A 25,370-nucleotide genomic window follows, 5' to 3' on the forward strand; every position below is an offset into this window, starting at 1 on the left:
GCGGACTACCGAGACTTCATTATGAGTTATAATAACACTCCTTTGTCTGGACTTAAATACTCTCCGTCCCAAATATTAAACAGTAGATGTATCAGAACTAATGTACCTACTAATGGACAAGCCTTGGAACCAAAAGTAGTTAAAGAAATTTATAAGTTGTTAAAGTTAAGGCAATCAATTACTAAAAGTATTCATGACAGACATGTTAAGAAAAAAGAAACTGTATTTAAAAAGGGAGACCATATTGTGTACAAAACAAAAAATGATGAGTACTGGAAAAAAGGAATTATACTTGGTAAGTGTAAAGAACCAAGATCATATTGGATCACTAAAGACGGTTCGTCCAAACCTTTTAGACGAAGTACTCATCATCTTAAAAAGTCTTTCACCAATGTTACAGCTCTAAGCAGAAACTCCAGCGATGTGTCACCTTTTATTGATGAAAGTGCTATGAATGTTGAAATAATTAATAATGATGGTGTTCATAGAGATAATAAAACTGATACTGAGGTTGTAGAAAAAAATTGTAACAATAATATGAATAGTGATTTGTTAAACAACTTTAATGATAATAATGTAAGAGATAATGAACCTGTATCAAAATATTACCAGACTAGAAGCGGTCGTGAGGTAAGACCTAGGCAGCTGCTAGACTGGTAGGGAAGGTGTTGTGTATCTGTGGTTCAGCAATATATGCTATCTGTGGTCCTAAAGACATGTCACGCAAGTTCTGAATAAAGAGTTACTATTAATTACAATATAAATTGTATTATTAAAATAAAACACCGTACATTACTTTTTCTTACTTTAGTGTACGTTAATTATCTATTTCAGGTTATAATTTACATAATAAATACTTTAAATAATTATTTGAGTTGTTAAATCACATAATTAATTTTTAACAAGCAGAAACGTCTGCGAACGATGCTATTAAGGTTAGAATAAATTTAAAAGTGGAAATATTACTGCCTTGGGTGAGACTTGAACTCACGGGCTCTTGGGTGAATCCAATTCTCACCCAAGGCTACAATTTATCCACTTAAATTTGTTAAGTCACCTTTCTATTTCCCTTGTGTTTCATGAAAACTTGAAATTTCTAGAGCCATTTTCAGTGAAACTACGGCAGTTAAAGTTTTCAACAAGTTTTGCCATTTCAGCAACTTTCCGCAAATCATATTGAATAACTTTTAAAATGCAATAACAACTTAACTTAGGGGACATTAGTTTTGTAATTTGATGAAAACTTTGCACTTTCTCTGGTGATGAGGCTACTAGTCCCCCCCCAACACATATACATACTTTATAGGTTGAGGTTTTAGTTACACGCACAGTAGGTATATTCAATTCTTATATTTAATAATATTAATTGCTTGTAAACATATTTCAAAATTAGATGACATATTCGTAGGTATTTTAAATAGTAGTCAAAACAACTAGATATAGGTTTACTAGACAAAAGTAACTACGTATGTAAACTAACCTAATCCAATAATTTGTACAAAATGTTCATACAATATAAAAATAGAAAATCCCCGTGACTCGTAACGGGTCACTCATGGAATGCTGTTGATAAATCTTGTCGTGGATCGAAATATGTCAAGCGAAAGGATCCAAATTTCGTGAGTGACGTGTTTTTATAAGATATATTAATGCCAAATAAAAATACTTAATACTGAAATTAAGTATTCGCACCATTGACTATAAATTATATCATTTAGGGCCCATTTCTTAGTCCAAAATGTTTACAGTCTCCGGACGTCATTGGGGCATTAAATCGTTAACATTGGTTGGTCTGCTGTACGAAACGGGGTTGTTTTAAAAAAAAACGAACAAGTGCGAGTCGTATTCGCCCACCGAGAGTTCCGTACTTTTTAGTATTTGTTGTTATAGCGGCAACAGAAATACATCATTTGTGATTGTCTAGCTATCACGGTTCATGAGATATAGCCTGGTGACAGACAGACGGACAGACAGACAGACTGACAGACGGACAGACGGACAGTGGACTCTTAGTAATAGGGTCCCTTTGGGTACGGAACCCTAAAAATGATGGGCGTTTTTCCGAGCCTTGCTTATCACCGGATTTCTTGCTCACTGTAGTAACCCTCTGGCATCAACGGAAAGCTCACAAGGGTGCTCCTTCAATTAGTAAAGACCCGACTGAGCATGGTAACCAGTGTCGTAACAGGTCATGGACTATTTAACAAACATCTTTTTATAACAGGTGTTACAGATAGTCCCCTATGCAGAGGATGCATAGAGACAGAAGAAACAGCCTCTCACGTGGTGCTGGAGTGCAGCGGAGTGGCCCCATACAGAGACAAAACATCTCGGATCCCCGAGAGACCTCCCCGAGGTCCTACTCAACATCAAAGGTTTGATAGGATTCCTCGAGGAGCTGGGCTGGCAGGACTAGCCATGTCACGCAAAATAGGCGCCAGTCGTCGAGTTGCGGAAAATCGCCCGAACTACAATACAATACAACCCTCACATCACACTATCTTTCTCGTTTTTATTTTACAAATAATGGTTAATTGTTATCCATGCTGGAGGTTCGCTCGATCAGGAACGAAGTAGCGTGGCATATGATACTTCATCTCGCCGCCATCGTTTTGGAGGTGGCGCTGAAACTTGCTGGGCTGTGCAAAAAAAAACAATTGTATTAGGTATAACCATCTAGGTTTTTACCGCACTTTATATAAATGCTTTAAAATAGGTCCTCCATACATATAAGAACTCATGTCCAATATTATGATCATCAAAACTTCTAATGAAAAAATCGTGTAGGTATATTTGTAGTTCTATAAAAAGTCCTTCTAAATCTAGTACTCGTACTTTAATCATGTGGGGCCGTAGTACATTTTTAACTCGTGCCAAATTTCCCAAGGGAGGTAAACTAGGGCATACTTTGTTCAGAAGCGACATGTGATTTGTGAAGCCTCGGTGCTTTCTTACGTAGGTGAACACTCGCGAACGCGAAGCGAAGCGGCGCGGCGGGCCCAAGGCTTTCCCGTTCGCAACGAGATCGCCCACGTCACAGCCCAGTCATCGCCCAGGACACTTCTATATAATAGGTATCAAGGGATTGATTCACCCCGCTCAGCGCCGCGCCGCTTCGCGTTCGCGTGTTGTTCTCCTACGTAGTACGCTGCGTAATTCTAATTAAATTTCACTGTTTGCGCTTCAAGGTTAGGTACTACATAAGTTGTAGATTTCATTCCTAGATAGATACACCCATAAATTACTGACGTAGAAAAGTAGGTACACTGGATGCGCTATTATTGGGCCATTTTATTTAAAGTTACACACTTTTTTTGGGAAACATGGTTTTTCGATCCTACTGGAGAATACAAGTGCCCCAAAATTTCCATACATTTTTCGTCTCTTCAATTCTGTCACCGTCATACAGTTAAAAATGAAAATCTTGGGACCCTTTCTTACTCCCATTAGGATCATAGTTACATTGTGTGAAAGGTTGTCTGCCGTACGTCCGTCAAGGACGCAGCTATAAGTGAGAGCGAGAAAGAGATATGTTAACGGACCAGGATCGTGGTCCGGTACGCCCGTCTGTTACAGCGCAGAGACCAGATCGTCGGCCCACCTTGTTAGACCCTTCCCGCATTGCGTCTTTCACTACTTCAGCATGCTTCTATTGCATATACTATACTTACTATTTTCTCAAGATGCAAAGGCCGCCTGTGCTCCTGTCTGTGTTTAGTGTAGGTGCCTGGGTCCACTCTGTATCCAGTGAGGGTTTCTGTGTCTAGTTTTTGCCTAGTGTTAGTGTCTTCATCCAATCTGTCTAAGTAATAATGTGTTATTTCATTCGCATCATAAATAAGCTGTCTGTTATGTCCGCGGCCATGTTCATCAGACTTTTCGTCATTTTGAAATCCAGTATAATCTTCGACAACATATCGTGGATCAAAATTGCCGTTACCTTGGGTCCTTTCAGAATATAACTGATAATCATAATTGTTTGTGTCGTCTGCTTGGATATTTAAGGGGTTTTGTTCTCTTTTTGGCACAGTGTTTCGTTGACTTTCCATGGTTCTCGGTTCATAGTCAGTATTTAAATGATCTTCGATAGCATAATCTGTCAGGTCTATTTTTTTTCTTTTAGAACCGAGTATTTGTTTATTTAAAACAGGTAAATTATTAAACTTGCTCCTGATATATTCTTTAGCCTTCAAATCATATAAATCATTCGACGAAAGTTGAAGATCATTACCAAAATTACTAATTGCTTTTCTATAACCTTGTGCATTATCCTGTAAGTTTCTTGTACTTGGATTACGATAATTTTGAGTATACGGTTGTATGCCATTGATATTATTCACTCTCATACGATGGTCTGATCTATCTGTCATATCAGCTGTGGAATCCATAGCTTTGTCATCGTGCAAGTTCAACAAATATTCCGATACTAGCTGATCTAAATCAGAAAAATCTCTTCTGTCTTTTATTTCTATGTTCGTTCTTTTTGTATTAGTGCCAAAATTATTTAATCTCTTGCGATTCATGTTAGTCGTATAATGTGGGTAATTTTTAGATAGTACGAAAGTATCTTCGTCTATTGGTCCCCCGTTAGAAAATCTGGTTCCTGGTTCAAGAACTACATAGTCTTTAAAGTATCGGTCCCTAACATTTTGAATACGATCCTTGATTTTTAGTCTGAAACAGAAATCTGTTTATGAAAAAGAACGGAAAAAGTAATGAATTATTCTGATTTGTGACTGATTTGGCCTATTTTATAAGGTTTGTTTTTTGAAAATATTTGAAAAACTACCTTAACTGTTGTTTCCTATTTTCTAGATCTTTAGACAATTGCACCATCTGAAAATTATAAATTTGATAATTAAATATACTTTAAAATTGCGCTACCATGTTTCGTAGTTTCTAATTGCATCCTTTGATTTAATTTCAAATCCATATAAAGGTGGTGTATAAAAGTTACTGAAATCATAGTTGATCTTTGATTAATTACTGAAAAATGTAGATGTTTTAAAAAGCCAATTCAACTGCAGCAGCAGCTCAGGCGAAAAATCCTGAGTAAAAATCTCAGAAATCGAGGTTTCGTTCATTTTGGGAACGGAATGAGAAAGGAATTATCTGTGTCTGACCGTTTTGATTTTAGCGTTTATTGTTGCCGATTTTGTATGCTAGGCGTCTGTTTACGGCACATTCATTTGGCCGTTTTAGCGCTGTTTGAAGTAACCTAGTTCTTATAAAACAAGAATATCAAAAAAGCAAAACATACAGACACAGATACTGGTAACATTGAACTCATATTAAAAAAAAGCATCTGGGGCCAAAATCCAGAGAGGAAAATGTCGAGAACGTTTGTATGGAAAAATGACCACATGTATGTATCCTCTTAATATATTATATGTAATTCACACAAACCTGAGCCTCATTCAATCTGAAACAATCGAATGAAATAACAATAAAATTGTAAATATTTTTTCATCACACCAGCTCATAATGTTTAGTATTTTAAACTTGTCTCTTGTTGATTGTATGTCTAGATTGTCTAGGTTTAATTAATAATTTCACAGTTTCAGTTTTAACTGCTATGCTGTGTTAAAATATGAATATAAAAAAAGGCTCACCTGTTCGGGTCCGCATTCTCGACGGTGATGATAGGCATTATCACGACTCGAGGAGAGCAAGTAGGGTCACCAGGATCACATGTATCTGCATAATGTTTTATAAACTTGTATTTGGGGCATTTTCTATGAAAAGGGACCTTATTGTCGATGGCGCTTACGCCGCACAGCGTCGCACGACATTGTATTTATATCGGAGCATCGTTAATAATGGCGTAAGCGCCATCGACAATAAGGTCCCTTATTATAGAAAAAACCACATTTAAACTATAGGATTTGGGTCAAAAATAGTTATAATAAACTTCCGAATTCATGAAATTGATGATTCACTGAATTGTCTGTTAATAAATTTAAAAAAAATATGTAAAACGTAAGCTTATCTCTAAAGCCTATTATAGCACACAAGACTACATGAATGATGAAACACCGTGGGATTAAGTGTGATTGAAAATAATTAATTATGTTAATAATGATGAAATTGATAATTCAATGAATACCTATATACCTATAATTCGTAGTTTTTGACATTTCGATTTTAATTCTAGAAAGTTTCTAGACTATATAGTATTTTTTTATACAATTTTGGTGTTTGACGAATGTTTTGTGAAATTCTTATTATTAAGCTTGACATATCTATAATAATTCAATGTTTTTAAGAACAATAATAACCGTAATTTAGATTAAGGTAATATTTGTAAAACTTGACAATTTAAAAGTGCTTGTTCCTAGGCCTATTTGAATAAAGAATATTTTGACTTTGACTTTGATTCTAAAATAACTACTATGGACAATAAAAAGCCGGCCAAGTGCGAGTCAGACTCGCGCACCGAGGGTTCCGTACTTTTTTGTATTTGTTGTTATAGCGGCAACTGAAATACATCATCTGTGAAAATTTCAACTGTCTAGCTATCACGGTTCATGAGATACAGCCTGGTGACACACAGACAGACGGACAGACGGACATACGGACAGACGGACAGACGGGCAGACGGACAGACGGACAGACGGAAAGACGGACCGACGGACCGACGGACAGACGGACAGACGGACAGACGGACAGACGGACAGACGGACAGCGGAGTCTTAGTAATAGGGTCCCGTTTTTACCCTTTGGGTACGGAACCCTAAAAACAGCTTATCTCCATACCGAATCACACAGGTAAATAGAAGAGTATACCTTTGTACAGATTAAGGATCACGCTATAACGATTGAGGTCCAGGCCGAGGCCTGATACTTCGTTTTCTATGATGAATGATCAGTGATCACGTTATGCTATCTGTTGCGAACGCAACCTTTATTTGTATAATGCAGTAGCTAAACGCTGCCGTCGGGCTCGCTTACTATGCGGGGCTTTTTTTAAAGCACCAATAGGAGCGCTCCACAGAACTTGTATCGCGGCCAATTAGAGGCACCTAAATTAAGACTACCTTTTTACTATTCAAAATTAGCTTAATGGCTTAATCACTCTTGCATCAGCCTCCATACCATTACCACCCTTCTACACCTTTAACCGTTTTCGTCAACTGTACCTTGTTGTAACGTAACCAGCACCTATTAATTATAAGTTTACTTCAAATCGAAGTCTTTTTATTTGTCGTCGAGACCTGCACGGCGGCTACACTTTCTATAGAATATGAAATGTCGGACGCCTCGGCCCGGATCCGGTCCGTTCTAGTGTGTCCTCTTTAAGGCTTATAGGAAAACTTCGCTTTCTAGCCCTTAAATTTTGCTAATGATCTAATTGCTGTATATAATCCATTTATCGTGTTGGTCACGTAATTATCAGTCACAAGTCACAAGCACATATAGGTTCGATGTTATATATTTATACCACCTTATCCACGATCTCTTAAAACTAAATACGACACAAATTAACTTTTATCATATTTCAATTGGAACGGAGCTGTTGAAATATGAATGGTTTGTTTCCTATACTATTGGTTCAAATTCTTCTACCATTTTTTGTTGTATGGTAAGCTTTTTAAATTCGGGTAGGTATATATATATAGATTATCCTACGCCCTTTCCATGCTAAAAACTATGTGTGTCAAATTGCAAAACATCCGTGAGACACAGACATATTAAATATATTAATAACGGGTCACTCACGTATGTTAAGTTGAAAAACGCTCGACATGTTTCACTCCGTACCGAGGAGTTCATCAGGAGTTTGCGTTGACGGTGACGGACCGGCGCAGACTGCGGGACGCAGCCCTCCGCGCCCGATGACTCGGCGCGGGCGCCGGTCACACACGTCACGGGTCACGGGAGTGAAACATGTCCAGCGTTTTTCGACTTAAAATACGTGAGTGACCCGTTATTAATATATTTAATGTGTCAAATTGCATTGAAATCGAAGTAGCCGTTTTTACGTGATAAAGGGACAAACATCCAAATACCCTAAATCCTAACATATAAACATTTACATACATTTCCATATAATATCAGTAAGATTATAAGCGGTGACGTGTGTTCAAAAAACCATCGTGTTCTGTATTATAATCGCCTTTGTGTTTATGCTTTGACATTTCTATGTTCTTCCGGTTATGTCTGTTACCTTCGTCTGTGCCGTTATCTTGGTCACCCTCGTTTTTTATTTGTTAGTCATCTTTACCTTCCTTTTGTTGATCATCCTTGTCTTTATTTTGTTGGTCATCCTTGTCTTTACTTTGTTGGTCATCCTTGTCTTTATTTTGTTGGTCATCCTTGTTTTTACTTTGTTGATCATCCTTGTCTTTATTTTGTTGGTCATCCTTGTCTTTACTTTGTTGGTCATCCATGTCTTTATTTTGTTGGTCATCCTTGTCTTTATTTTGTTGGTCATCCTTGTCTTTATTTTGTTGATTATCCTTGTCTTTATTTTGTTGGCCATCCTTGTCTTTACTTTGTTGGTCATCCTTGTCTTTATTTTGTTGGTCATCCTTGTCTTTACTTTGTTGATCATCCTTGTCTTTATTTTGTTGGTCATCCTTGTCTTTACTTTGTTGGTCATCCTTGTCTTTATTTTGTTGGTCATCCTTGTCTTTATTTTGTTGGTCATCCTTGTCTTTATTTTGTTGGTTATCCTTGTCTTTATTTTGTTGGTCATCCTTGTCTTTACTTTGTTGGTCATCCTTTTCTTTATTTTGTTGGTCATCCTTGTCTTTATTTTGTTGGTCATCCTTGTCTTTATTTTGTTGGTCATCCTTGTCTTTATTTTGTTGGCCATCCTTGTCTTTACTTTGTTGGTCATCCTTTTCTTTATTTTGTTGGTCATCCTTGTCTTTATTTTGTTGGTCATCCTTGTCTTTATTTTGTTGGTCATCTTTGTCTTTATTTTGTTGGTCATCTTTGTTGTCTGGTCTTTTTCCTGGTACACAGAGACAGTCTTCTTCAATGAACCCGTCGGGACAGCCACATGTTGTCCAACCCTTCCCGTCAGACCACTTGGTCTCGTAAACCTTCTCGCCCGCCGTTGGCCGATTAGAGAAGTTACAAACAATTTCTACTGCCTGCAACACAAAAAACGAATTTTGGAATTGAAATTCTATTGAAATTTTGTCAATTTTGGTTCAAAATAATGTTTACGTCAGCTATAGTTGGTTGGCCCACCGTAAACGTTGATTAACGTTGTAAATGTTGTAATGTACAGCTACATATTCTAAGCTACTTAAGATTTCGGCCGTGATATTGCGCTTATTAGGATTTATCCACATATTGCGTTACATCAATAGGAGGAGGGGGTGGGGGAGAGTGGGGGGAAGGGGGGGGCGTCATGCCAAGTGTGACAATACCCACGTATTAAAGGTCTAAAAAAATCTGAATGTTGTCTGATGTAATTTATGGATGACCCATTAAAAATAAAACTGTATTGGTCGAATAACAATTAATAATATTTATATTTATTAAAAATATTTAAAACGGGTCACTCAGATCATTCTATGTCAAATTATGTTCTACTTAAACTAAGTGAGCGACTGTTATATAATATTTATTTTAAATATGAGGCCCAAGGGTGTTTTAAAACTTTATAAAATAAAATACCTAACAGTTCAACAGCTAAATAGTCTAAATACCAAGTAACTTATACAGGAATAAATTGGATACCCGGAGGTATGTCCTTAAACTACGTCTAAAATGGACCCGGTTATGTACTTAAGTTACGGCCAAAAGAGAGGTATGGGCACTGTGAATGTCATCTCGCTTTGTGTGGTAGGGCACAGCACAGCGGAGTTTGATTGGGAAAGTACCTCCACCTTACAGACAACCGCAGCCAAATAACACTAGACCCTAACTACTCATAGTGTTGTGTTCCTGCCGGTGAGGTTGCCAGAGCTTAACGAGGATGCGGAGTGTTTTAGGGTAGGCAACGCGCATGTACCTAACTCCTTTGGAGTTGCAGGCTACGCGCAGGCTATATTAATACAGCCCGGCAGCTTGATACGGTGGCGTCGTTGATCGGGTCGCCACTTTCCCGAAGGAAGGTTGAGGGAGACAATGGCTGAGATACGCGTCATACTCGTGAACGGGTGCTGTTTGTGGAGACCGGTCTGTTTTAGTTTACACGGGCTTCATGTTACGTCCTATGTAACTTTACTTTTGAGTGGCATTAACGTGAGACACTTCATTCGGTTCTTGTCTGTCTGATTTAATTTCTTGTCTTATAATTACTTATATAACAATTCAAGTCTTGGAGACCCTTTACACCTCTAAGGATAATTTGATGATCGTTTATTTATTTATTATACATATTTTATCTCTGACACCTAGAGACTTTTACATCTCTAAACAATTTTAGTAATTGTCTGTTGTTTGTATATTTTTTATTAGTTTTTTTTGTGTAATTCGACATTTAGACTGGATACATCTCTGTCAAAGTATCTAATATTTTATTGATTCCATATTTGTAATAGTTTTTTGTAAATTTTGGTTATTTTGGTTTTGTATTGTAAAAATTGACATGTAAAAGTGCCCCTGTGGCCTATTTGCTGAATAAATGTTTGATGTTTGATGCGGAGACTGCTTAACATCAGGCGGGCCGTATGCTTGTTTGCCACTAACGTAGTATAAAAAAAACTTACATGGAAAATGACTGGTTCATTGTCTGAGGTCCTATAGTAATCGTGAAAAGTAGACATTCCGCAACCAACGTTTGTGGTAGTCCCGTGGACTGCCGTCAGATATTCGTTCATGAAGTCGCTAGAAAATAATGAAAATAACAATTTAATTCATACTATCCATACTAATAAAAATGCGAAAGTCTGTCTGTCTGTCTGTGTGTTATCTCTTCACGCTTAAACCGCTGAACCGATTTAGTTGAAATTTGGTACAGGGGTAGTTTGAGTCCTGGGGAAGGACATAGGATAGATTTTATGTCGCAAGTCATGCCTAAAGAGGGTGAAAAGGGGGGTGAAAATGAGAAAATTAATGAATTGCTTGGTAATTGGTGTAAGCAATTAAGCATATTATTCGAAATTATGGCCATTAGATCTTATCCAGGCACTGTACTTACTCTAACTGCTCGTACTAATTCCATGCAGACGAAGTCGCGGGCAAAAACTAGTTTACTCTAAGCTGAAATAGATGTCATACATAAAAAAAGGTCACTAAGCCTTTCAGTAGACGAGGCCGGAATCGAACCATCGTATGTATTTAGCTTACGCGGCTAACTCCCTGGCTGGATCTCTAGACCACCCGACCCGACTGGTCCCGAATTTTAGAGTATATGCAATTTTTAGGGTTCCGTACCTCAAAAGTAAAAAAACGGAACCCTTATAGGATCACACGTGCGTCTGTCTGTCTGTCCGTCTGTCACAGCCTATTTTCTCCGAAACTACTGGACCAATTGAGTTGAAATTTGGTATACATATGTAAGTTTGTGACCCAAAGACGGATATGTAACGTAAACATATTAATTTTAAACACGAGGGCCACTTTTGGGGGGTAAATGAGAAAAAAAAAAAAAACAAATCAAAATATTTAATAAAATAATTTGATTTGTTCCCAAACTTGTTAAAAAATAAAGTTTTTCAAACTATATCGTGTTACATATCAAATGAAAGAGCTCATTGTGAGAATCTCAAATATATATTTATTATAATTTTAAATAAAATAAATAAATAAATAAAATAAAATATGTTTTATTGCTTATACCAGAAGAAAAATATAAAAACATTGCACAAGAGCCAAACCAAAAAAAAAAACACAATACACTTAAATTCCACAAATTTAGGATAAATAGTTTAAAAGCTATTCAAGAAAATAGGCAAAAAATCGATTCTAAGTATCCCCAGCCAATTTTTTTTTTCGAATATCTTCCATGTACAGACTTTCGACCCTCTTCCGCTTTATATGTATAGATAGAAGATAGATGACTTGCAAGATTTTATTATACACAGTGTTTTTATTGAATTCCGTTAACTTCGGGGCAAAGATAGATATAACTCTGTAATAGATGGATACAGTCTAAGGAAAAAACGTGCCTCGAAAATCACGAAAATTTGATTCTCGTTCAGAGGGCGTTACTAGTTTTGGCCTACAGTCGTATAGATGGCGTTGACGGTTTCGTTTGTTATTTAACAATTTTAACGCATATCAGTGAAAGAATATGGGTCAAAATCATAAAAATAATTAATGCAAATAAAAAAAGTTATTTATCTATATTTAAATACATTCTATCGTATTTTTATAAATCTTCATTTTTAGTTTTAAAGTGTGTCGACAGATGGCAGTGAATTTACTGGGGTTACAAAATTTACTATGACAGTACCGCTCTAGTATAAGTTACTCTATGCTTCGGGGTAAGTCCGTTTAAGAAAACTAAATGGCATAGTTAATAAATAAATAAACCTTTTTTTATTTTGTAAAAAGTAATTAAATGTTGCATATAGCGTTGTTGACAAGGGCGTTACATTTAACTCAACCAAACAATTGAAAACTGTGACATATCAATGACATTTCGAACATCGATCGTCCGAGATAGTACTTAAGTTTAGTAGTAAATGTATGAACTCGTACTAAACACTAATCAATATGTAAACAGGCCCTCAGGCAAGTGTACACGCTCGTAGGGGCCTTATAAAAAAAAAATGATTATCTTTGAAACGGAGTTAATTAGAATACTGATGAGAAAGTTACTTGATTTAAGCTCAGGAATGCACCCTTGAAAATAACGAGAAAAAAAAACACGGTGTATAGTTTTATAAGTGAAGTTAATATAAGGGTGTTAAAATTACAATACCCGCTTGGATACTTTTCTATTTGCTGTTTATTCACGTATTTGCTGGTTCTGTGGATATATCCCGCAAAACGTTCGATGACATGGGTCCTTTTTTCTGGCGTTAGGTTTTTGGCTGGCAAATAATAAAAAAATGTAATTATTAAACAAATGAAACTTAATGCTAAGGACGAAAAAACAATAAGACCAACAACGTCTATATTACAAAATCGCGTTCCTGTAATAATCAGGGTAGCTTAAAACTTATTATAAACTAGCTTTTTCCCGCGACTTCGTCTGCGTGGGTAGCTTATTTTTTATCCAATCTGCTTTTTATCGATTCCCCATACAAACTTCCACTCCCCCTTTTCACCACCTTAAAGGATGTCTTCTGGGATAAAAACTACCCTATGTCCTTTCCCTGGACTCAAACTATACCAAATTTCAACTAAATCGGTTCAGCGATTTAAGCGTTAAGAGGTAACAGACAGACAGACAGACACATTTTCGCATTCATAATATTATTACTAGCTTATGCCCGCGACTTCGTCTGCGTGGAATCAGTAACAGCAGCTAGAGTAAGTTTAGCGCCTGGATAAAGTGTAATAGCAATCATTGCATTTGAGCATAAGCTTAATTGTTTAACATCAATTATCAGGCAATTAATTAAATCTCAATTTCAACCCCCCTTTTCACTCTCGTTAGGGATGATTTCCGACATCAAAACTATTCTATGTCCTTTCCCGGGACTCAAACTATCTCTATGCCAAATTTCAACTAAATCGGTTCAGCGGTTTAAGCGTCAAGAGGTAACAGGCAGACTTTCACATTTATAATATTAGTATGGATATATAGTATGGATAGTTTTGTTATTATGTACGGTGTGAGCACTCTCTTTCCTATTAATGATGTGCAAAAATCGTGAAAGATTAAAACACTGTTTCACTTACATTTATCGTCAAAGTGCTCGCGTTTTATACTCCAGTCGTTGTAGTTGAATCGTACAGGGTACATAGCCTGGCCTGCTCTAGGGAACTTTTCTGCAATACAATAATAGGGTACCGTAAAATGGGGTGAGTAGGTTTCGCGGGGAGAGTTGGGATATGAATGGGGACAGAAGATTTGAAAGGGGGGTGAGATGGGTTTTTAGGGCTACTGCTACAAAATAATGTATTCCAATTTAAAATGGAGCTATAGTTAATACTCATAATAAAAAAAACGTTGCAACAATCCTCCAAAATCACCTTTGTATGAAAACCCATCTCATCCCAATGACGAGGGACTACGGGGTGAGGTGGTTTTTCCTGTTTATCGTCAAAGTTATGAAAAACTATCCAAAATAAAATAAAAACTAAAATACAAACGTCCGCAACACTATACACCATTCAGCTTGCATATGTAAAAATAAAATGTTATCGTGGTTTGAATGTCAGTTTTGCTCCTACTCACCCCATTTTATGCTACCAATTTTTAATGAAATGGTATCAGTCGATCAGGTTTGTTTTGAGGATCAAATGTCTGTATGGCCTGTATGGGACGGGTGCGAAATGCGAATCTCCTCGCTCCGGGCAAACTCGACTCCGTTCGGCTCAGCATTGCTCCGAGCAATGAGGGCTATCGCGCTCAATTTCGCCGCTAGCGGCGCTAGTGTAGATGGAGGTCTAAACGTGCCAACTAAACTATATGCAAAATTAAACAGGTTGAAAAGACGGCAAATTTAGAAGTTAAAATACCTTTGTCTATATTACAACGTATAGATTTTATAAAAATAAGCATAGAAGAATTTGGAGATCTGTTTTTTTGAACCACCATCAACAGTGGCGCCAACTGGTGAGCAGAAAAACGCTAGCCCTCATTATAAGGGTTGGCACAACTTGACGTCCCTTTGCGTGCACGACCGCAGATAAGATAATTACTTTTTTGACAACCCTAAATAGCCGGAAGGGATAGTGCCATATATTAGAAAGGGATAGCATGATTCGACCCTGAACCGCTGTCAAACTTCGGTTTTGTAGGAAGCTTCCTTTCTGTACGGTTAGTGTTAAGGGGCCTACTGACAATCAGTCCGCCGGACGATATCGGCCTCTCAGTTGTTCGGAACTGTAAAATTTTTGTTCTAACTGACAGGCCAATATCGTCCGGCGGACTGATAGTCAGTGAGCCCCTTTATTTATTCTGTGGTATGGGACCAATGAGTTGGGTTTGACCATTATTTGTGACAAATAATGGTCAAACTTTGGCACCCGCATTTTACTGATGAAACTATGGATGGTATAGAAAGGATGCACATCTCTTATGGCAGAATTGTTGCAAAAGTGACCGCTTTCAGCTTTAAATAATAGTTCCTAATCTCTCCGGTGGCGCTAGTTAGGCTCTGGGACATGAGTATAACATGAACCATATAAGGCAACAAATAACCCGACCAAATTACGTAGGTTGTTTTTGGTAGTATTTCGATGTATGGTGGCGCCGCCTAATTACTGTTTTTTGATGGACACTTTTCATACATAGAGATTTGGCTCCTTTATGTAGTCTCCATGGATGAAACGCTTCATACGAAATGACATTACATCGTGACGTCAGCATGTAACGTCGCGCTATCGCTTATAAGAGTTAGAAGCTGTGGAAAACAAGGAAATTGCATTATGTCGGTGAAATAATGCATTTATGTATATTGTTGCCGTACAATTATTTTTTTAATAAAATGTAAGGAATCGAATGGTACCATTATATTTTCCCAATTGGAAATAAAAAAAATTTTTTTAAAACTATCGTCTTGTATTTAATTATTGAACCTTATATTTTTTTAAGTTTCCAATTTATTGTGATAAATTACTCATTTTCTATCTATTCCACTAGATTTAGTTATAAAATTCAACATGTGGAAAATACCCTATTACGTATTACCCGTACAAGTAACCACGCATTTCTGAGGCCAAAAGAAGGAAAAAATTAAATGAGTTTAGGTCAATTTCGCAAAAAGAATAGTATTCTTTTTTGGTTTGAATGTATTTGTACATACAAAACCGGCCAAGTGCTAGTCGGACTCGCCCACCGAGGGTTCCGTACTTTTTAGTATTTGTTGTTACAGCGGCAACAGAAATACATTATCTGTGAAAATTTCAACTGTCTAGCTAATCTAGTTATCACGGTTCATGAGATACAGCCTGGTGACAGACATACTGACAGACGGACAGACGGACAGCGGATTCTTAGTAATAGGGTCCCGTTTTTACCCTTTGGGTACGGAACTCTAAAAAGTAAATGTTATTGGTAAAACTATAACTGAAAATGATATTTTTTTCGTAAAACCTGGTTTTTGCAGTGTTAGCTGTGTCTTTTTGGGGTACACTACATAATTCCGAAAAATGTTATGCCGAATTTCTGAATACCGAATGTTATTATTCCGATTTTTAAATGCTCGTCCTATCAAAATTCCGACTGTCGTAATTACGAATGATGAAAATCACGAAGATTTATATTTCCGAAAAGCCGAAAAGTCGAAGTTTGTAAATTCCGAACCACATAATTCCGATTATAACAATTCCGATGGTGCCAACACCGAATTTAACAATTACGATTTTTGAAATCACGAATTCCGAATTGCCATTATTCCGAATCTTTTAATTCCGAATTGACGTTATTCCTTCTACTTCTCTATAAACAATTCTTTTCAGTGGGGGTTGCCGTTCTAACCTAACCTAACCCACTTTTCTGGCGACAGTTCGTTTTCTTGAGGGTCGCAGTTCTAACCTAACCTAACCCACTTCTGACAACAGCTCGTTTTCCTGGGGGTCGCAATTCAAAACTTTTTTTTTTTCAAGGAGGGAAAAATGCATTCCGCATACCATCCGGGTGCGGGGGGGTATCCCGAGTGGTTATGTGGGACTCCCGTCTAGGCTAATGAGGCCCACGGTGTACCCACTAAAAAACCCCCCATAAGCCGCCTCGCCGCCCTATTGGTGGGGTTACGGGAACGCTAACGTACTCATCCGCGACCCCACCGGCGGCAGTCGCCCATGAGCGGCTCCTCCGCGAATGCCCGAAGGCCCTTCACGCTAGGCGCGCCAGATGGTACGACGCGCCTTCCTCCTCGGCTTCCGTTCTGCATTGTAGCGGACCCCCCCGAGCCCGCCACAAGGAAGCCACGGGCGCCAGAAATTTCTCCGGCGCCCGGCGACAGATCAGGTCTATGGTTCTGCCGCAAAACCACAACTCGGCTGCAGAGGACAGGGAGAACGGCACATCGTAACACCGTCACTCCTCTTCCTCTGCAGCCCCACCAACGCCGCTACAGCGGAACGGCCCCGCCAAGTTCGCAGGGGATAGGGAGAGTGGCGCATCGAAATACCATCACTCCTCTTCCCCTCGCAGTTCAAACCTAACCTAACCCACTTCTGGCAACAGTTCGTTTTCTTGGAGGTCAAATCTCCGAATCCGAATTTATTTATGCCGAATTTTTATGCCAAAAATATTTTATGCCGAATTTAACGTGATGCGGCACGACAGGCGCCCGTAATAATTACTAAAACGTGAGTCTTCATTTGAATATCACGAATTTCATTTTTCCGACCTTACAAAAGACCGAATTTCTGAATACCGAATTACTCGAACGGAACGTGTCTTCATTTGAATATCACGAATTTCATATTTCCGACCTTACAAAAGACCGAATTTCTGAATTCCGAATTATTTTATTTCCGATCGGACAATGGTTTTTCGGAATTTAAGAATTCGGATAAACATTTTTTCGGAAAAGTGTTAAATCGGAACTTTAAGCTTTCGGTAAAATGACAATTTTAAGCTTTCGGTAAAATTTTAAATTTTCGGAAATATTCATGATTTTCTTCCATCGTGTCTTATAAAAATCGGGATTATGAAAATCGTGCTTATGAAATTCGGAAAAACATATTTCGGAATTATTGGGTGTTCCCATCTTTTTGATATCTGTCAAAGTGTCAATAAGGATATAGTGGATTACCTGAAGCTCTACATAGGTCATGGCGGTCTGGATCACATTGGTTCGCCCACGCCTGGGCAAATTCGGCTAAGGAATCATCCCAGAACTGTTAAATAATATAAATATTACAGGACAATATTACTTATTATTAATTTTAAATTTTTATCAATGTTATTTTATATTTTTCATTTTTATTTTATAATTTTGTAATGTGATAAAATATGGGTTTTCAAGACCTGAAATAAATTATTTTTATTTTTTATTTTTATTTTATTTTGTTACACAAATTGGCTAAGCCCCACAGTAATCTCAATAAGGCTTGTGTTGTGGGTACTTAGTCAACGATATACTCGTATATAATATACAATTACTTAAATACATAGAAATCACCCATGACTCAGGAACAAATATCATGACACATAAATGCCTTTGCTGGGATTAGAACCCAGTGGCAGCATGGTTCCATTTTTATCGCCTGTCACTATGCCTGTTTCTTTCGCACTTACATACTTGTTAGAACGTGACAGGCATGGTGACAGGTGATAAAAATGCTACCGTGCTACGGCCGCAGGATCATCGGGTTCATAGGCAAATTTTAAGACATGTTTCACGCCATAACTAGACGGACAAGTATATATTTATACGTCGTGTCGAGCAATCTTAGACTCAAAAATACATGAGACCCATTTTATATTTACATATACATCCATATAATCACGCCTATTTCCCGGAGGGGTAGGCAGAGACCACGGATTTCCACTTGCTACGATCCTGACATACCTCTTTCGCTATTATTCTGAAACCGTTAACTTTTCAGGATTTTCCTCGGGTTATCCTATAGATAGGTTAGGTTAGGTTTGTTTTATGGCAATCCTGAAAAGTTACGCGTTTCTGAGAAAAACCAAATTATGACTAATGATAATATAACAATCATTACATTATGACTTTCAATAATTATGTCAAACAATAGAGACCCGTGTCAAATGTATAAATAGAAAATGAGAAAAACAAAATAACAAAAATCAGCGATACATGCGGTAACTTCATTAAAGGATTTCGTACCACCACGTTTCGGATTCTGACTACACCATCGTAGCACGGTCGCTTTTTTATCACCTGTCACCATGCCTGTCACGCTCTAAAAAGTATGCAAGTGCGAAAGTGATGATAGGCATAGTGACAGGCGATAAAAATGTATGTGTTCTACTCAAATGTTGAAAATCCGGACAGTAATATCGATTTTCACATTAGCGTCAGCAGTAATGTCACGCTGCAATGCTGCAGCAGAATCCGAACAGTGATGTCGTCCTTAAACTAAAAGGCGGCTAAAGTTTATTACTCTGGAAGACTTTAACCGCCTTTTTGTTGAGGATGGCAGTGGCGCTGCCGAATAGTAAGTTAACCTAGTCATGACACTTGTCGAGTTAAATAAAATAAAAACACTTACCAGCTTTCTCATGCCGTACGCCTTTGGAAGGTCTCCTATACCTTGAGCCAAATTTCGCCTTAACCTAAACGAACGTAAAATTACAATGAATCGTATTCTCGCTAATAGAGCCCAAGCAATATCTTATATGAATACCGGCGCTTACTTTTCTATGACATGACAGGTGATCACGTGATGCTTTCCATAGAAAACGAAGCGCCGGAAGCTCCGGCCCGGACACGGCCCGGTCTAACGTGAGTCATCCTTAATGCCGCGGTAATCCGTGGCGCTGGTTTTCAGTGAGGACCTGACTTAAAACTATGAGTTGGTACACATACGCCAACGACACAAAAAAAAAACAGACAAAAAGTAAGTAACTACCACAAAAATCTATACATACTAAACAACAAAAGAGAAAAAATTAAAAAACAATAATGAAATATAAAATACACAATGAACTATATATAAAAAACTTAGAATGAAAACTTATAAAAATTTACAAAAAAATAAAATAAAATAAAAACTGTAACCTAAAAATATGTCGTAATTATTCATTAAGATTATTGAATAAAGGATGACTCACGTTAGTCCGGGCCGTGTCCGGGCCGGAGCTTCCGGCGCTTACTTTTATATGACATGACAGGTGATCACGTGATGCTTTCCATAGAAAACGAAGCGCCGGAAGCTCCGGCCCGGACACGGCCCGGTCTAACGTGAGTCATCCTTAAATAGGTACTTAGCATAGATACTTACTCATTAAGGAGATCTAATAGGTCTGTTTTTTCATCTGCAGTAAGCGGAAGCATTTTGCCACCGCTACATCTAGGGCCCATCATTTTCTAAAAAAATACAATCATATTAAAATAAAGATCATATCGAAATAGATGAAGGGTGTCAATGTGTTTACCACAGTTACCTACCTTAATGTAATTTTTGTAGTTTTTTGTTTAATGTTTGTGTTTTGGTTAATGTTTGTGTTTTGTTTAATGTTTGTGTTTTGTTTAATGTTTGTATTATGTACTTATGAGTCACATCAGATACTCGAAATAAATGAATTTTATTATTTATTAAATAAAAAACCGAGTGCGAGTCGGACTCGCCCACCGAGGGTTCCGTACTTTTTAGAATTTGTGGTCGGTCTAGCTATCACAGTTCATGAGATACAGTCTGGTGACAGACAGACGAACAGACAGCCAGACAGGCATACGTACAGGCAGACAGACAGATGGACAAACAGACGGGCAGACAGACGGACAGACAGACGGACAGACGGACAGTGGAGTCTTAGAATTAGGGTCCCGTTTTTACCCTTTTGGTAGGAAACCCTAAAAAGATATAAAAATTAAACTAATTTTATTGTCGTTACTATCACTCAAAAACTTAAGTAAACGCCACGATGAATTTCGTACATTGACCCGCTATTGTCTATCTCTATCGCACGCGTATTAATTATGTAGCTGTCTCGTTCGCACAGCGGCATTGACCGCTACCATGGGCGGGACAACAATACAATTTAGGTACTCGAATTTAATCTGTTGTGAGACATACTAACATTAAATAATTATACGGTTTAGATTTAGACTCACTTATTTTAGTCACTCGCGCGACATAATATAATTTACTATGCGACATGCGACAGTGCGATTCGAACTTTAGAGTACGTCAAATATTTTTTTATTTTTTATTAGGTCTAGAAACGATATGGATTAGATATGTCAGATGACTCAAATGAATGCAGTTTTGTTTCTTTTTAAAAATAAAAGAATGTTTAGTGGAAGTAAAATGTGCTAACTTAACGTTTTAAGGCACTTTCCCTCCGGGGCCCACATAAAACCGTTTTTGTTCCAAATTTAATGAGGATTAATTTCTGTCCTTGACACTTTTTTGATATCTATTATAGTTTTCGTAAGAATGTCAAAAAACCACCAACAGGGACACATTTTAAGGTGGGGGTTGGGAGGGGGGGGGTGTAGCGTCAGGTGGAGGGCGGGGGAGAGTGGTGAATTTTAAAAAGTACACCTAGATGTATCATGCCACACAGGTTTGATTATAATTTGTTTCATTTTCCCATACATTGCTTACATAGAATTCTCCAATTCCACAAAAAAATCTATTTAATCATAGAATCAGCGGTATCAGCATGGTTGCATTTTTATCACCTGTCACTATGCCTGTCACTTTCGCACTTACATACTTGTTAGAACGTGACAGGCATGGTGACAGGCGATAAAAATACTACCGGGTCACAAAATTTCACAAAAATCGGTTAAGAATTGCGACCGCCTTCGCTAACGCTACGGTCAATAGGTATACAGTGTGGAAACCCAATAAGGCACAATGTTTGAAAGCTAGTTGTTATTGTTCAATTCGAGTTTTAGTATTCGATCTGTTTCCGATATTGCTGATGTCAATTTCAAAATTGTCATTTTTGGTTGAAATGTCACTTTTGACACTGACAGTTTAGTATCATATTGGAAACAGATTGAATAACTAAAGCTCGGGCTTCCGGTTTCGAGTGCCATCTTGATAGTTAGCCTCGTGATTAATTCCTTTGTTTTTTGTTCATTAATATTATTTAAAGTGTAATATCGATAGTTTATTATACAGTAAACTAATGTGGTAGTGTGCAGTGAACGGAGAATTATCTTGAAGCGCGTTTAACCACCATTTTGGAGTCAACGGCCGGTAGCCCACGTGCTTCTTGTAAAGTCGTTATCGCTTTACAAGAGCTAATAAAATCACACGTCTTGTACTAACCGTATAATTTTAGTAGTATTTCGAGCTCCTAAGACCTTGATACTGGCGAAATGGTCCCACTGGACTGGATCCATTATTTAAAAAAATGATCGAATGAGCTAAAGCTCGAATTGGCCTGTTAGTCTACATATAGTTAACTGTAATAGTCTGACTAAAGCTCAAACATGTCCACACGGGTATTGTTATTAAATTCACCTTAAACCCAGAGATGATAGATAATGAAATTAGTTTGACCTATGTCAATTTACGTGGTTTTGTGCCCTTGGGACTTTCGTAAAACTTTTTCTTGGGACCTTTCTGTACACGCGTATTGAATCCCGATAGCCGAAGGATCACCCTATTAAATATTGTTGTACAAGTTGTGATACAGAAACCTGTCAGTTTTTGGAGGTTTCTGGTGACAAGAGGGCTGGCCAATACCAGGATTTAGGGCATATTTTTTATATATAAGTAAGTTTTTAGTTTAAGTGTTTTTATAATGTTTTGTTTAGTTGAATTTCGTTGTACCAATAAAATTACAACGTGTCGAATACTAGGTAGCATCGTGAGAACGAGAGATACAGACAGACAGAAAGAGAGCGAGATAGAATAGAACAGTCTTTAATGACAATACCTTATCTCCGTACATTCATATGACATGTGTACCAGGCAGGCAGTATCCAAATCTGGAGCGTTCTTCCTGGCCTCTTGGTTCGTTTCGTCGAATACTAGGGAGCATCGTGAGAAAGAGAGAGACAGACAGACAGAAAGAGAGCGAGAGAGAACAGAAGTCTTTAATGACAATACCTTATCTCCGTACATACACATGACATGTGTACCGGGCAGGCAGTCTCCGACGCGGGAGCAGTATTTGTTTTTCATCGCCTCTTGGTTGGCTTCGTCGAATACTAGGGAGCATCGTGTGAAGCCCAGCAAATGAAATGTGAAGTGGAGTACCTGGATATTAATTATAAGTTTTTTGTCAAAAATTTAATTTTGGATACAAGCTTTTATCGCTCACTGTACTTTCTTTCCACAAGCAAAAACCCCAAATACAAATTTAATTAGGTTGCATTGTTTTATCATAGAGTACCCCAATGGCCATCACCTGCTGTCTCTATCATCAGATCAGCTTGATGGTACCATAATATTGCATTGTCATGCAAATTTTCACTATTATTAGAAACCGGAAAGCGGGTAAAATTTAACTTGCAAGATTCACACACAGACAACGGGACAGGTGAAACTAAAAATAAAAGCTTGCAGTAAAGTCGTTTTCAATAATGTTTCTAATAGCTTTACATAAAAAGATGGAACTAAATGGAATCAATTAGTGTGCTAGACTAAAAACTGAATTTTTTTTTCACCTCAGCAGTTCGATCAAGTCTACTTTCGTCGTTTCGTGAGAAAAGTGCAACCAGCACCAGTAGTGAGTACATAATTTTCACCTCAGCAGCTCGAACAAGCCTACTTTCGTCACTGCTTGGAGTGAGGAAAGTGCGACTTTCCTCACTCCAGGGAGTGAAACAAAGTAGCTTTTTAATTTAGTGAAGGCGATGAACTGCCACTTCATACTTTTATTACAATTTTTTCTCTGTATTATTCTATCTAATTCGAATTACATTTTAAACTTTAATATGTTCTCACTACTGAGGTGAAAAATTATGTGTGCAACACGAGAGCAAAGTTATTTTACATCTCGTGTTTTGAGTCCCTCGCTACGCTCAAGATTCTAACAGAGTCACTCGCTAAGAAAAACTAACTTTCCTCTCTTGTTGCACAAATAACTATAACATAACATTTCTAGTTTTTCAATTTTATTAATACCTATAAGTTCAGGGTCCACAGAAAATCAGCAGCGGTCACTACGTGCCTAGAAAACATGTCGAGTGGCACCTTTTTTGATACAAGAAATATGTACCTATCACATGGGGCCTTTTTTATTATTTAAGTTTAAAGATTGAGTGGTCGTTCCAAATAAAGTAATTTGTCATATTACAGTCGAAGGCAAAAATATCGATCCAGACAAATGGCTCAAAAATATGTGAACACGACTTTATTGTCTAAGGTGTAAGAGCGTACACATATTTTTGAAACTTTGGGAATGTATATGTATTGATGCCCTTGACTGTACTTACTTATTATTTGTAAAAAATATTAGAAAGTGGCAATAGTTGTTTGTGCAACAAGACAAGAGAGGAAAGTTGGTTTTTCTTGCGAGTGTTTATTTTGAGTCCCGAGAAAGTGAAAGATTAGTTAGAATCTTCAGCGTAGCGAGGGACTCGAAAACACGAGATGTAAAATAACTTTGCTCTCGTGTTGCACGTTGCACACATAATTTTTAACCTCAGTAGTGAGAACATATTAAAGGTTAAAATGTATTTCGAATTACACAGAATAATACAGAGAAAAAAAATTGTAATAAAAGTATTAAGTGGCAGTTCATGGCCTTCACTAAATTAAAAAGCTACTTTGTTTCACTCCCTGGAGTGGGGAAAGTCGCACTTTCTTCACTCCCTGGAGTGAGGAAAGTAGCACTTTCTTCACTCTCTGAGGAAAGTCGCACTTTCCTCACTCCACTTCTTGTTCGAGCTGCTGAGGTGAAAGTTATGTACATAGCTTTGGCGCATTGCTGTGTTCACTATTGGTGCTGACTGATCAGTGTATTGTCAGGAACGATCACTGATCAGTAATCTCGTAGGCGGTTTTATAATTAATTAATTTTATTTGTTTTAAATTTAAAATATCTTAAGTATCCTACATCTAGGTATAAAATATTGGACTCACCAGAAAAAGCATGCTTAAGTAGCTTCCCAAACTGTGATGGCCATAACGCATATCGTCACACAATGTTGTTTGCTATCATTCTACAATAAATAACATTTTGTTTTTAAACAAGAATCTTCACGTTATTTTCATTTCCGTAGCTATCCGTCGGTCCCCTAGATCTCAAAATAACAGTATTTACTAGAACATGGTGAAAGAGTTTCTAAAAAAACTATTTCCGTTTAAGCGATGCACGCTTTCGCTTTTGTTTTCAAAAAGTAGTGTTGCGATGAAGGAAAAATGTTTTATTTTTTAGGGTTCCGTACCCAAAGGGTAGAAACGGGACCCTATTACTAAGACTCCGCTGTCCGTCTGTATCTCATGAACCGTGATAGCTAGATAGTTGAAATTTTCACTGAGGATGTATTTCTGTTGCCGCTACAACAACAACGCCTGGGCGTGGGCGAGTCCGACTAGCACTTATACTTATGCGATTAAATACATTTTTAACACTGAGTTTGCATTATTATGTTTTTTTTTCTTATTTAACTTGTAATGTTTGTTAAATTATCTAGGTTCAAACTTTTAAATACGCATGGAATATAGCTAACAAGAGAGATTCTTAATTTAAAGCTTATTTTTGGTTGAAATCAGACCTCGGACACTGAGGGACTTGG

The 25,370-nt window shown here is 37.5% G+C and overlaps 3 protein-coding genes across 5 annotated transcripts in view; all 3 read right to left on the reverse strand.

Moving 5' to 3' along the window:
* Positions 1-25,370, reverse strand: part of LOC134750516 (uncharacterized) — a 90,786-nt gene that overhangs the window by 43,663 nt on the left and 21,753 nt on the right. The gene's annotated exons all lie outside the window — the stretch shown is intronic.
* LOC134750647 (uncharacterized) lies at positions 2,526-4,680 on the reverse strand. 3 transcript variants are annotated; one of them, XM_063685869.1, is made up of 3 exons: positions 4,232-4,680; positions 3,672-4,096; positions 2,526-2,639 (listed from the first exon to the last, which is right to left on the reverse strand). In XM_063685869.1, the coding sequence occupies exons 1-3, from the start codon at positions 4,521-4,523 to the stop codon at positions 2,538-2,540; spliced, it is 819 nt and encodes a 272-aa protein (XP_063541939.1). In that variant the 5' UTR covers positions 4,524-4,680; the 3' UTR covers positions 2,526-2,537. The 3 variants fall into 3 exon arrangements, with proteins under 3 accessions (XP_063541939.1, XP_063541937.1, XP_063541938.1); XM_063685867.1 differs by having other exon boundaries at positions 3,672-4,680; XM_063685868.1 differs by having other exon boundaries at positions 2,546-2,639; positions 3,668-4,680.
* On the reverse strand, positions 8,211-24,899 carry LOC134750787 (titin homolog). Its single transcript, XM_063686030.1, has 9 exons — positions 24,715-24,899; positions 22,735-22,884; positions 19,945-20,030; positions 19,213-19,276; positions 17,787-17,871; positions 13,756-13,845; positions 12,830-12,941; positions 10,671-10,788; positions 8,211-9,101 (listed from the first exon to the last, which is right to left on the reverse strand). The coding sequence occupies exons 1-9, from the start codon at positions 24,763-24,765 to the stop codon at positions 8,211-8,213; spliced, it is 1,647 nt and encodes a 548-aa protein (XP_063542100.1). The 5' UTR covers positions 24,766-24,899.

This window comes from Cydia strobilella, chromosome 20, assembly GCF_947568885.1.
Source record: "Cydia strobilella chromosome 20, ilCydStro3.1, whole genome shotgun sequence".
Taxonomy (NCBI): domain Eukaryota; kingdom Metazoa; phylum Arthropoda; class Insecta; order Lepidoptera; family Tortricidae; genus Cydia; species Cydia strobilella.